Below are 15,044 nucleotides of genomic sequence, written 5' to 3' on the forward strand. Positions count from 1 at the left end.
AGAGAAATAAGAATGAAGAGAACAGAGAGAAGTCAAACGAAGGAGAGGAGAGGAAAGGGAGAGGAAAAAGGAAGGCAGAGCAAGAGGCTTCTCGAGCCGGAGCGTCGAGTGAAGGAGGGAGCGCGAGAGAGCAACGACTTTTCAAGTGGTTTCTGAACCCCGCCATGCTGCAGTCTCCTTGCAATCACCTCCTCCTCTTCGTCTATGCTCATGACCTCTGCCTCGACGCGAGCAAATACTTCCACGACAGAGACTTTCCGAGTGGGAAGCCGTTATCTTGCCCCGACGGGACTAAGTGGGCGGGATGAGTGTCGGGTTACCGAATCGCCCGTCGTGGGTAATGATCCCTCCGAATACGTCGGGGTAGAAATGCTCGGTGTCAGGCATTACGGCTCGTGCACGTAGGTCTACGGATATCCGGCTCTGTAGTGTAATTCATAGTCTTTTGAGTTATGCATGTTGTTACCCTTCTTTTTGTTCTTTTTCTTCTCCCTCTTCTTTTCTTGCTTCTTTTTTTCCTCCTTCTTCTTATTATTACTATTATTATTATTATTATTATTATTATTATTATTATTATTATTATCTTTCCTCTTCTTCGCGAAAGATTTTTATACGTTCTAGAACGATCTTCTTTTGTATATTCTTTGAATGTTTCCCTTTGTCATCAAACAAAAAATTCTCTTCTCCAGCTTCAAAGACATTGCAAATTAAGTGCACTTCCTAAATCCCTCAAGTTCTGCGCTTGAGTTGGAGAATTCGCCGCATTTCCTGAACGTCTGTCGCTCTTGCGGTTCTTAGCGGCTGTTCGCTACAACGGTTCGCTAGTCTCGCTCGAATCCAGGAGTCGATACCGATCGGGAATTATGTTTCATGACATAACTGGTTCGGTCTCTTTTCGAAACTGCTTCGTCAGGCATTGCGGGACTTACAAACTCCGGTCATCTGACGGGGATGTTGCGTTTGATACTCGGTGGCAGTTTCCTGCAAATTTTTAAAGCGGTTTGTTTAGGTGGCGTGTCCAGTAAACGCCAAAGTCATGTGGGAAATATATGAACTTATCTCCAGAAGGGTAACGAGAACGTTGGTTATTATGGTGATATTAACTAAATAATCAATACAATGATAATAAGGAAATAATAAGGTTTGACTATGATAAGGATGATAAGGATTCTGATAATTGTAATGAAAAGGAACATACCACGGATAGTAATAATACCGATAATGATGATAGTCCTAATAATGATTATAGTAGTGATGGTTATGATAATGATAATAATAATAATAATAATAATGATAATAATAATAATAACAACAATAATAATGATAACAAAAACAAAAATAACAATAATAATGATAATAATAATAATAACAACAATAATAATGATAACAAAAACAAAAATAACAATGATAATGACAATGGCAATGAAGATAATAATGATACATATAAAGAAAAACAATAATGATAGTGACAATGATCATAATAATAATCATAATCATTAATTTGAATGACGAAAACATAAGAAAACAATAACAAGCAAACTAAACTTTATCTCCACATCAAAACAAAACACATCTGCCCTCGTAGTCCCACGTTCTAGTAAGCGATGACATTCTAGCGCATTCGAACTGCCGCTTCGATCCGTCTAGCTTTTGATTTTTGAATTCGCTCACTAGAACTGCAAACCCGCTATTTTGTACAACGTTATTTCCGTAATTGAAGAAGTATTACCACATCATCCCCCTCAGCCCCCCCCCCCCCCCCATTTCTTTTGCTCCTCCTCTCGTTATGCATATCCGGTGAATCTCCGTTATTTCTGTGACCTGTTTGTTCATGTTTGTTTGTTTGTTTTTTGTGTGGGGGGGGGTGTTTGTGATTTATAGGAGGGGGGGAGGGGGGAGTGAAGAAAGGGGGAATGAAGGAAGAAAGGATAGAGAAGGGAGAAAAGAAGTCGATTAAGAATGAGGGGGAAAGTGGCAAATATTTATCATAATTGTCTGTCCCATGGATCGCTATTGTTTTTTCTTTGTTGTCCATTTTGTCCTTTGTTTCTCATTCTTTTTCTTTGCATTACGATTCTTTGCCTCCTTTTTAAACACCCATTTCCTTCTTCATTTTGCTTCTTTTCCCACTCTCTTACTCTTCTTTTTCTCCTCTTCCCACTCGCTTTCTTCAATCCATTTTTTCCCTCGCTTTCCTCATCATTTTCTGCTCTCTTTCCTCTTCTTCCTCTTCATCACATCCTTTATTTAATCCACCTCACTATTCCAGGAAGAGGAAAAACAATTTTTTTAAAAATCGTGAATCATTGTATAATCTGTAAATAGGAGAGTTGACAGAGTTGCCAACGGCATTTCAGCCTATCTCTCTTTATCAGTCAGTAAGTCATCTTATTATCATACACTCAGGTTATTGTCTTTATTTATCTGTCTATTTATCAACCTCCTTCGTAACGCCAGTCATTATAAAGGTGTTGCATATTCCACTTATCCGTCTGGAGGGTCGATGATCCACTACGGTATCACTAGATTCTAGTCCTTAAAAAGAAAAAGTAGAGAAAACTAAAAGAAAAAAAAAATGAGATCAAAATTCATAAGTAAAGAGAAAAAATGAGAAGGTGAAATGAGGAAGAGGGAGAGACAGACAGACACAGAACAGCTGACAGACAGGTAGAAAGAGAACAAAAGAGAGCGAGAGAGACACAGGAGAAACAGACAGAGGACGAGAAAGAGAGAGAGAGACAGAAAACAAGAGATAGAGAAAGAAAACAAGAGATAGAGACAGGCAGACAGAGAGAGCAAATGAGACACAGACAGTGAGAGAGACAGTCAAACAGACAGACAGACAAACAAAAATAATAGAGGCGAGGAGAGCGGGAGAAGGGGAAGAGGAAAGAGATTAAGAGGGCCACGTCGCTGGAATGACAACGCAATGGTTGGAGGCCATGGATTCTCGACTGGTAAATATTTGATGAAACGCAGCCAAGCAGAGAGGGGGGAGAAGAGGAGGAGGGACTATAAAAAAAAGGGGGAGGGAGAAGAAGGAGGGGGAAGAGGGGGAAGAGAAAGATGTATAAAAAATAGACGAAAGAAAAATAAAGGGAGGAGAAGAGTTGAAGACGGGGGGTGGGAGAATTAAAAGAGAGAGGAGCAGGGGAGGAGAAGAACTGAAAGAGGGAGGAGAAAGAGGGGGAAATTGAGGAAATAAAATAATAATAGGAGGGAGGAGGAGGAGGCAAAGAGAAGCACCTCGGTACACCCTGCGTTTACTTACTTAATTCTTTCCATGTTAGTGACTCGTTATCTCCAATTCTTTCCTGTGTGTGTTTCTCTCCCCATCATTACTCTGCGTACGAGTGAATGTTCAAACATATCCGACTGTCTATTTTCCCTCTTTTGTTGTAATTTGCTTAATGGTATTCTTCTTGCATATATCTCACTCCTAATTGTTTACTTATGTTATATGCAGTGCGTGGATTCATACATACAACTACTAAAATAAAGTATATACATGCATATACATTTGTATAAACACATACATACACACACACTTATATATGTATATAAGTATATGTATATGTACGAGTATGTGTGTGTGTGCCTATTTGTTATTTATTTATTCACTTATCAATGTATTTATTTATTTATCTATGTATTTGATTATCTAAAATAAAAATATATATATAAAATGTGTATATATATATATATATATACATATATAGGTATACGTATATGTATGTGTTTATGTATGTATGCATGGGTGTGTATATGTGTGTGTATATATATATATATGTATATATATATGTATGTATACATATGTATATGTTTATGTGTATATATATATATATGTACACACACACACACACACACACACACACACACACACACACACACACACACACACACACACACACACACACACATACACACACACACACATACACACACACACACACACACACACACACACACACACATACACATACACACACAAACACTCACACACACATGCACACACACACATACACACACACAAACACACACACACAAACACACACACACACACACACACACACACACACACACACACACACACACACACACACACACACACACACTAACACACACACACACACACACACACACACACACACACACACACACACACACACACACACACACACACACACACACACACACACACACACACTAACACTAACACACACACACACACACACATGAATATATTCCTGGTTTTATGCTTAACATCAGACGATATATAAGCTGAAACTTTACATGTCGAAAGCTGTAATATTGACGTTTAAAAAAAGTCAAATATTCCCCAAAAGGCATACTCTCTCCCTCTCTCTCTCTGTCTATCTGTCTATCTATCTGTCTTTTTCCCAACTCTGCCTCCCTCCCTCCCTTCATCCCTCCCTCCCTCCCTTTCCCTCTCCCGCCCCCTCCCCTTCCCTCTCCCCTCCCTCCCTCTCATTCACATCCATAAGTTTAGCCGCTTCCAAACTTAGTTGAAAAATTTTCCCGCCATTTATTAAAAGTCGGTTAGAAAGAACGCCATCGTTTTTCACACGACTCAAGAACTTGGGTGACACTTACTTACACGCAGTCTGTTGTTTCCCTGAAATTATTTCGGTCTTTCAGCTTTTGACACTTTATTCAGCAATGATTTGGAACCAAGTATAGATAATAGGGACAATATCTGATCAAAATATGGTTCATCATGACATATATAAAGACATTTTTATTTTTATTAGGTATATGTAACTCGTGATTTCCCGTCAGACATGATCTCTTTCATTATCATATAGATGGTTATCATTTACTGTGAATTATGACTTTGTCATCTTTTACTACCAATCTGTTGTTATTTGCTCTTTTCACCATTTGTGTATACAGATTTTTCAATCCTTTTCTTTTCTCTTTTCTCATTTCTTTTTTTCTTCTTTTTTTTCTCTTCTTTTGTTTCGTTTCCTTTCTTTCCGTTTCGTTTCGTTTCGTTTCTTTCTCTCTTTTCTAATTATCCCTCTCGTCACATTTGGTCACATTCATTTTAAGTATCTCTATCTCTATTAACAACCCGCTTGCTCTCTCTTCCCACTTCCTTTAATCTTGTCTTCCTTTGCCCTTGAATCTCCAACAAAGGAACTTGAATAACCTTGAACTTGGCGCAATAAGAGCGATTATCCCGTGCGCGGTGCAGTGCCCTAGAGGAGAAGGAGGAAGAGGGGGAGGGGGAAAGGGGGAAACGGGGAGGAGGAGGACAAAGACTTAGCAAAAGAGGAATGAGAAAATAAGATTTTCTTCCTTTTTTCTCTCTCTCTCTTTCCAAATGAAAATTGGAGTTGAAAGCATTGAACAAGGAGAAGTACTTAAAAAAGAAATGGAATATCGATAGAGTGGCCGAGAAAGAGTGATGATATGTACAGTCGCCCCCCCCCCCCTTCCCCCGCCCCCTCCCCCTCCGCGTTCCCCTGTTCCAGGTGAGGGTGAGCTTGCGCCATCTCACGCCGGGGAATTTCCGTAAACCGGTTTTGCTGATGATGACTCCAAGCAAAGTCATGGTGATGGCGGCTATTAGTAATGGTACAGTCTGATGGTTACATATTGCGCTGTGGTCAGGGGATGGTGAATGTGGTCGTATGAAAGAATGAATTCAACTTTTATGTGCATTACGCGCACATTTACATATAGTAAATATGAGAATGAAAACGTCATGCAGATTCATTTTTCTGCTTGACCATGTTCTTCCCCTTCTTTTTGTGCTCCATTTCGTCACCTTCTGATTCGATTTCTCGTGAGGTTTATCACTTACTAACAATCGCTTCTCTGTTGCAGATATTATGGTTACTCGGGGTAGCAGCAGTGGCTTCCCTGCCGCTGTCGGACCCCCCCCACACGGAACAGGAACTTATGCAGCTGCTCCTCGACACACTACCCGGAGAAAACGACCTTGAAGGAGACGTAGTCAAGGGCCATCCTGAGGCAGATGTCCTGAGTGTGCCGGTAACCACCCAGTCGTCCGTCAATGTGACCTCCAAGGTGCCCAGCGACCCGGCTGGCACTGTGCCTGCCGATGATGCTTCTACCCTTGTCGTCACTACACCTGAGCAGGGACAGGTGCAGCAGCAGCAGCAGCAGGTAGCGGAGGAAGACCATGAACAGGTAACTGAACAAGAGCAGATGCCCGAAGAGGTAGAACAAGTGCTTGAACAAGAACGGGCGCCCGAGCAGGAACAGCAAGTGCCTGAGGAGGTGACGTTGCCCGAGCAGGAACAAGTACCCGAAGAGGTACAACAGGTTCCCCAGCAGGAAGCAGAAGAACCAATCGCCGAGCAGGAACAGCTCCCTGTCGAACCGCAGGCGAACCCTCTTGTACCTGTCCCGGTCCAAGAATCTTCGAGGGTGAAGTACTTTATCCCTGACACAGACGAAGAACCCGAGATTGTATACATTCCTGAAGAACCTCTTGTTGACATTCCTGAAGAACCTCTTGTTGACATTCCTGAAGAACCTCTTGAAGACGGTTTTGTAGCAGAGGAATTCCCCAAAGACATCGTTGACGTTCCTGAAGACAACTCTGAAGAACCTATGGATGTTTTTATTGTGCCTGAAGATGTGCCTGAGGGCTTTGTGCCTGAAGATGTGCCTGAGGGCTTTGTGCCTGAAGAGACGTATGATGGCCCTGAGGAAATTCCCGAAGAAATCTATGAGAACCCTGATGTGCCCGAAGAGGCTTTTTCTGTTCCTCAAGAAGTCTCTGACGACCTTGAATATATGCCAGAGGAGGTGTTTGAGGGCTCTGAGGACTTCCCACAAGAAATGTTTGGTGTTCCTGAAGAAGTCCCTGAAGTATTTATTGACAATTTTGGTACTCCCGAAGAAGTTTTTGATGGGCCTCAAGAGATGCCTGAAGAATTTTCTGATGCCGAAGAGGAAGTTCCAGAGGGAATCTTGATTGTCCGTGAGGATAACTTTGACACCTTCGAAGACGCTTCTGCAGATATTTTTGATGGACTTCAAGAGACCCCTGAAGCCGAGATTTCAGCAGGAATGTTTGATACTCCTGAAGAAATTCCCGGAGTCTTTGGTGTCCCCGAAGAGTTTCCTCAAGAAGTTCCAGAAGGTTTTTATGATATTCGTGAGGAGATCCCCGAGGGGATGTTTGTCCCTGAAGAAGTCCCACAAGTCGATGGTCCCCAAGACATCCCTGAAGGTTTCTCTGATGGTGCGGTTCCTGTAGAAGCAATTGGTATCTTTGAAGAAGTTCCTGAAGACGTCTCTGAAGATGCGTTTGATGGTCCTCAAGGGGCCCCTGAAGGTTTCTTTGATGCTCCTGAACAAGCATATCCTGAACCTAGTCCCTTAATACCTGAACTCGTCCCAATAAGAGTGTCTTATATGAGCCAGGAATTCATTGAGACCAGGGAGCCAGAAGAGGACTCCGAGGAAGACGAACTTGTGAATGTTGAGCCACAAGAATACCCACAAGAGGAGACCTATGACCAACCCATGGTATATTTCGTACCTGAAGGCGAAACTTTCGTGCCCGAGAATGCTGACTACACTCCCGAGGAGGAATACAACTTGGACGTAAATTCTGGCATGGAGCAGGATATGCCACAGATGGATGAAGGGGAGTATATCCCCGACGATGCACCCATCGCGTCGGACAGTTATTATGTCGGTGAGGAACAGCCAATGATTGAAGATGGTGCATTTATGCCTGAGGATGAGATCTTTAGTGACGAAGCTATGCCGGATAATGTGAACCTCTACACCCCTGAAGGTGATGTAATCATACCTGGGTTCCTTCCAGACATGTCGGAAGAGACCTCTTCTGAAGAGGATGTTCCAGAACAGTTCTACCCACAAGGTGAGGAGTCTGAGGGCGAAGACTTTGCTCCATTCCCTACCGAGGCCGATAATGACGAGATGGTCTTCAAGCCCTTCAGCAGTTTGACTTTATTCCATCCTGCTGTGGTGATGGGCCCAGAGACCGAAGGAGAGAAGGAACTGGAAGGCGATGAGTCCAGTGAGCCATATGTACCACCAACCTTAGTCGAGATCGTGGTTATTGACACCCAAGTCGACCAAAACGATAGGCTTCCTCTCCCCTTCGCAGACCAGCGTCCTTTCTTTGTGCAAATGCAGTCTGAGCAGTTGCCCGTCCGCCCCATCACGCCCATCGCTGGAGAAACATTCCGCCCTGACGAGCCTCTGCCGCCCATTGCTGAAGAGGCACAGACAGACGAGGCTGATCAGCTGACGCCCATTGTGGTCGACAATCAGACATTTCTCATCCCCAATGAAAATGACAGCCAGATGATATTTTTTCCCGAGGATAAAGAGCCCACCCAGAGCCTCCCTGTCTTCCCTGACCAGTGGGACAATGAGAAACATTTTTTTCTTCCAATCCGGAGCGAGGACGATGGAGACGACCAGCCACTGACTGAGGAAAATTTCCCAGAATTCGAGGGGCAACAACAACCAACTCAAGAATTCCTTGAGCAAAGTTTCCCTTTCCACCCACAGCTGCCGATGAGAAGACCCACATTTCCCACAGTGGAATCTCAGGACTACTTTGACGGCCCACAGACTCCTCAGAGGTTTGGTCATTTCCACCCCGAGCCAATCCCTTTCCAGGACGATGACAGTGATGATGATGATATAATTTACCCTGATTATGACATGCCAGCTGGACACAACTTTGACTATTTCATGCAGTCTCGCTACCCACAGCTGTACGGCAGAAACGGCTTTTACCCACAGTCAATCAACGAGCCTTCCAGGAACCTAGATTTCACCCCACAGAACTACCAGATATATGGACCAAGTTTCGGCCAACAAAGCAACTCACCTTCTCAGTTCTCTCCTTTCAACTTCAGGAATGCTATGCCAGCAAGGTCCCCCTACAGGCAAGGTTATCAGGGTCCTTTCCAATTTTACTCAGGGCAGGTCGCTCCACAAAGCCAGTACGAAACCAACTACGGTTATCCTTGGAACTACAATAATCCTTCCCACCGTCCTGTGTGGTAGGCTCGAAAGGAACAATGTCTGTCAAGAAATGCTGTATCATACACTGTACCCTAAGAACAAAAATACTGGAATGTCTTCTGGTGTTGGTAGGAATTGTATAAACATATCTTTGACAACAGTATCTAGTAATGATGTATTAATATAAAGCTAAGACCTTGTCGTTAACTATTTATACGAAAGCTATACTGTATTTTCGAAGACAACTGAGGTCATAAGCAAAGCTTAAGAACACTTTGACAAAGTCGAATAAGATTAGAGTTTCTAGACAATGTAACATGTCTCAATGTTTGTGTACCTTGGATTCGTGGCATTCATTACCCTATTATTATAACATCATCAAATGATGTACATGTAATTCTATATATAAAATTATAAAATGTTTACTTGCTTATCAATCAATCGCCCTCCAACCAAAAAAAACATTATGGAAAGAACGTTCAGAGTGAAAAGATGACAATGCTTGCCTACTAAATGCACACTTATATATCTGGGTTATATAAAACACTTTTACAATGCAAAAACATATTCAAAACACATACAGGCATCTTCATTTGTATGCACACAGGTACTTCCTGAGACCTTCTCGCAAATAAAGAATAGAGCGATGACTGCAAAATGGAAGGAAATAAACCAAGAAGAAATATAAAAAGTATACATTAATTATGCACATTTATATAAACTTTTGAAAGTTTATTACAGACACACTCACTCAAGAGAGAAAAAGGGAGAGAGAGAGAGAGAGAGAGAGAGAGAGAGAGAGAGAGAGAGAGAGAGAGAGAGAGAGAGAGAGAGAGAGAGAGAGAGAGAGAGAGAGAGAGAGAAAGGCAGAGAGGGAGAGAGAGACAGACAGAGACAGAGTAAGCAGGGGAGAGAGAAAAAATGAGAGGGTACTTAACAGCTACAATTAGTATAAATTGTAAAGAGTGAAGAGTGATGTGTAAAATATCAAATGCTCAATATTATATTCAACTGTGACACACCAACATGCCCGGTGCCCAGTCTGCTATTTAATATTCTCTTTGACTAGCAGGGACGTCTGCTGCTTCGTCTGCTGCTTAATCCATTGCATAGCAACTGACTTCAATTACATGTTTGGAAGAGAAAGTGTGTATGTGTGTATGTGTGTGTGTGTGTGTGTGTGTGTGTGTGTGTGTGTGTGTGTGTGTGTGTGTGTGTGTGTGTGTGTGTGTGTGTGTGTGTGTGTGTTGGTGTGTGTTGGTGTGTTGGTGTGTGTGTGTGTGTGTGTGTGTGTGTGTGTGTGTGTGTGTGTGTGTGTGTGTGTGTGTGTGTGTGTGTGTGTGTGTGTGTGAGAGAGAGAGAGAAAGACTGACTGACTGACAGATATGTAGGCAGACAGTCAGACAGACATACCGATGGACAGATACAGTCTAACAGACATACATAGTGTGTTTGTGTGTGTGTGTGTGTGTTGGGGGTGGGGGGTGGGGGGTGGGAGGGGGGGGGGCATTTGGATGTAGGCACATATTTCACAAAATCATTATTCTGACAGTATGAAGGAGAGATATAAATAGGGTTAGAACTATAGTTGGATTTCTTGAATGAATGAAAGAAAAAATACATTATTCCCTTCTTGCACTAAATAGGCGGGTACATCTGAGCTTAATAATGTGTCTCAAAGCAAGAAAGAATCTTTTTATTTCAGTATCTGAAGAGGCTTAATAACAATGTTTCGTATTTGATTTATGACATATCCAGTTTGTTTTGTTAACAACAGATATGAAGTTTAACCGAGTATCTTGTAATAAATGCTACATTTTTTTTGTCTTTTTATAGACCATAGTGTCTTCTTGATACTTTCAAATAGATTCACTTAATCAAAAACAGTCTATACTAAGTCAGCAGTTGATGTAATATATATATTTTTAACAAAGATTTTTCCTTTATTAGGCATTTTCAGTAAGCACACTTCTTTAATCATCAATACTTCATCAAGCTTCATCATTTCTAAATAAACATTTTCTTTATAAAACAATAAACATTAAAACATATTTTCTTCTTAAAAGTGATATGATAAGCAAAGGAAGGAAGGTTTCTAAGCAAGTTCTCATGAAATGCTATACATGAGAAAATTTATCATATATTATTTTAAAAATCAGAAATTAAATCAGAAATTACTCTCATGTGTCGTATTGTTAATGAGTTTCTAAATACTGTATTTACTGTTGTGTTGCGTATTTGAATACCAGACATATTATTTTTCATAAAGAGTAATGCTGCAGTGCCTTTTTACATCTTTAAAAATTATGAATGACTTATTTTGCTTTGCACATAATATGCTCTAAGCCAAGGTCTATATAAGTACTTCCAGACCTTGGTCTAACCCTTTTTCTTTTCATTTTCAAAGTACCATCAAATACGCACACATACACCATTATATATCTAACTTTTACTGTTCATAATTTCATGGACAAACTCTTTCATACAATCCTCAATTTACTTGATCTCTTTTCAAACAATGTATATTACTGTTTTCTCAAGCAATCTAATTAGTCCTCTGTAAGTTTTTTTTTGAAGTTCATTGGCTCCCTGTCCTTGCTCCAATGAAAAAATTATTTCAAAGGATGGAAGAGCAAAAAAAAAATATCATATGCAGAAAAAAATCTCCATCAAAATAAAACATTTATTACAAATTCAACAAAGTGCATATTGCATGTTGTTTAACAGTGAGAAATTTTCAAGTAATAAATAAAGTAAAAACACATTAAAAAGATATAAAGCAGGAAAATACACTTACAATACACAAAACAGAAAAGACATAACACCATCTATCTGGGGGATGTCTTTATCTATTTGACATGCAGGGAATGTCTTGGAAATAATCTTAAACATGCTCTTATAATTCTGGGCAAGGCCCCCCCCCCCCTCCATTTACTTGCAAGCACAGGTAGTGTATTGTATCACATAGGTAGTACAGAGTTGCTAAAACTATTTTTAATATTGTCTTGGAAATAGAAAAATCATTCATGATATTTTCTGAATCCTCAGATACACTAAACTCAGCACACTGTTTTTTGTTTTGTTTTTTCAGGAAGACAATGCCAACACCTACATCTAATATAGTGCATCACTTTATCTTAAAAATCCTAAATTCAGGACATATTAATTATTTGAGCATCACAACACCAATAACAATAACAATATATCTAAGACTCTCCACATAAAATTGACCATAACCCTAACTGCTCCAAAAAAAACATACCTTATAAATCCTAATATTTTATAATGAGTCAATTTATTGCCAACCAAAAAGAAGCACGATTCTTAAAATGCTTAAAAGCTTCAAGGAAATACAGCAGTTGTATTACATTTTGCTACTGCAGTTAACAGCCTCACCATGCCTATGCTAGTATGGTACCTCATGCAGTCAGTAAATATAACTGATATAATGGTATAGTAAAATATACCATCCTCTGTATGAATAAAAAATATCTGCAATGAATATTCACAGCCCAAGTATAACAAACAATATATGAATCTTAATTAGTTATCTTAACCTATCATATGGTTAAAAAATTCACTTACAGCACTATCATTAGACAATGCATTTTTTCGTCTAGAACTCATCTTGTTAAACTATGATTATAATATTTTAGGTAGAGCTCTTCATAAGATAATTACATCCAAGTAACATTATTCATCCAAGGATTATCCATAAAGCCTGAGGATTGCACAATACATAAATGTTGTCACATACAAGAATAGAGTACATAAAAGTATACCAAAATATGATTAAAAATAACTTATAATACTGGAATTATATCATACTTTTCATCCTCACTTGCAGGTATTATCAATGTGCATTTCTGCAGTAGTTACATGATTACCCTGAATCTCAATTTATATGAAACAGCAATTCAAGAGAAATTAAAGCATCCATCACAACTTTTACAATAGGTCTCGCTAATACTAATACCTGTTCAATAATTGGTAACTGACAGCCATAATCAACATCTCAAGCTGCATCAGTAGTAATGGTTCATGGGTTCACATTAGTCTGATACTCTATAAAATCACAAAACACCAGCAAGCAAAGTCAAGTGTGTATACAAAACGGACAGAAGGTATGATGGATGTGTGAGAAGACCTTGAGAAGCAAAGCTACTACTCAAGACTTAAAGAGTGCAAGCTGATCATTGGAAAAAAAATGAGTTTATGATATTCACCTCAGGTTAGCCATGCATTAAGAAGATAAATTAGTAAAAACTAATGCCTATTCCTTGTTACTTCAAAGAAGCAAATAAAGACTCAAAACTATACAATTGTTGGGTAAGTGGTGTGCAATTGCAAAAAATGCCTGGTTGGCTAGGGACTGCTCTAACCTATAAATAATTTAGAGCAACGATTAAAAATAACATATTTGCACAATAATGCTAACCACACACTTTCTCAAATGCTGTCACTTTTTCGCACTGGTTTTTTGGGAATGATATCAACAACCACACAACCTTCCTGCTGGTAACGATGACGAAGTTCCTCCTGAAAAAAGAAAAAAAGATATTATAATTCTTAATTTGTATTTTCTTTTATTCCTAATAAATGTAACTAGGTGACTCAACTAAACTAAGTTGCCATAAAAACATCTTGAAAAAAGTACAAGATCGTCAACAAACCATTCGACTCTGGTCATTCAGGAAGCCTAATACAGCACCACCGCTGCCAGGGAATTTCACAGCCGCACCAAAACTGCAGCCGATCTCAATCATTTTCAGATTATCTACACCCAGAGCCGCATCACCATACAGTTCTCTTCGCATTTCAAAATTGGAATTCATTAGGTCAGCTAGGGTAGACCAATCGTGATTCTTGATGGCTGTTTTAGCTTCTTCAGTTAGGTCTGCAAACTTTTTCATTCCCTCTAAAACTTTATCATCTCCTGAAACAACAAGATTCAAAAATTAACTCATATAATAATTGACTATCCAATACTTTAATATCAGCATCATCATAAATAAACTACACAAAAGGCCATTATCTCTTACTTCTATTAGTAAAATGACACTAATAACTATGAATGCATTTACTCAATCTCAATTACATCTGTTACCTACACACATCTTTCTATTTGCATTAAAATCTTGCAAATGTTAATACATACATACATACATACATACATACATACATACATACATACATACATACATACATACATACATAAAAACATATATACATATATACATACATAAAAACATACATACATACATACATACATAAAAACATACATACATACATACATACATACATACATACATACATACATACATACATACATACATACATACATACATACACGTATATATGTGTATATATGTGACCCTACTTGATGGGCATGGTCATCCACAGGGAAAAGAGCTAGGTGCCCATATAACATGAGTTGGCAGTCCCAGGTTGTGTAAGTAACAGGTCCCATGCTAGTCTTATGGTGTAGCCTTCTGTTGGACACATGGGCCTGCCAACTGTACCCCATGATCCAGCAGAGGAACTTTTTACAAAAGGCATCAAGACAAGACTCCAAGACACTAGATAGCATCCAGGTTTCACTTTCATACAGCAAAACTGGCAGTATCAAGGCCTTGGAGACACATAGCTTAGTTCTTCTGAATAGGTACCGACAATTCCAAATGATCTTGTTGATCGAGTTCATCGCTCCTGCTACCAGACCATATACATATACATATACATATATATATACATATATACATATACATATGTATAATATATACATACATATATACACACACAAATGTATACATATATATACATATATATATATATATATATATATATACAATTGTGTGTGTGTGTGTGTGTGTGTGTGTGTGTGTGTGTGTGTGTGTGTGTGTGTGTGTGTGTGTGTGTGTGTGTGTGTGTATGTGTATGTGTATGTGTATGTGTATGTGTATGTGTGTGTGTGTGTGTGTGTGTGTTGTGTGTGTGTGTGTGTGTGTGTGTGTGTGTGTATATATATATAA

General features: G+C 39.5%; 2 protein-coding genes across 2 annotated transcripts in view; one reads left to right on the forward strand and one right to left on the reverse strand.

The window, feature by feature from the left end:
- Positions 1 to 9,435, forward strand: part of LOC125041760 (titin-like) — a 21,607-nt gene extending 12,172 nt beyond the window's left edge. Inside the window, exon 2 of the mRNA XM_047637451.1 lies at positions 5,854 to 9,435. Within this exon, the coding sequence (XP_047493407.1) occupies positions 5,854 to 9,054 (3,201 nt within the window). The 3' untranslated portion in view covers positions 9,055 to 9,435. The remainder of the gene's footprint in view (positions 1 to 5,853) is intronic.
- Positions 9,436 to 11,681: 2,246 nt separating this feature from the next.
- Positions 11,682 to 13,948, reverse strand: LOC125043317 (glucuronokinase 1-like; the record flags this gene model as incomplete). The annotated part of the gene is given in 2 exon segments (XM_047639768.1): positions 11,682 to 13,551; positions 13,686 to 13,948. Coding segments are annotated over 2 exon segments (353 nt in total), but the record flags the coding sequence as incomplete, so codon positions are not given.
- Between the last annotated feature and the right edge of the window lie 1,096 nt (positions 13,949 to 15,044).

This window comes from Penaeus chinensis, chromosome 1, assembly GCF_019202785.1.
Source record: "Penaeus chinensis breed Huanghai No. 1 chromosome 1, ASM1920278v2, whole genome shotgun sequence".
NCBI lineage: Eukaryota > Metazoa > Arthropoda > Malacostraca > Decapoda > Penaeidae > Penaeus > Penaeus chinensis.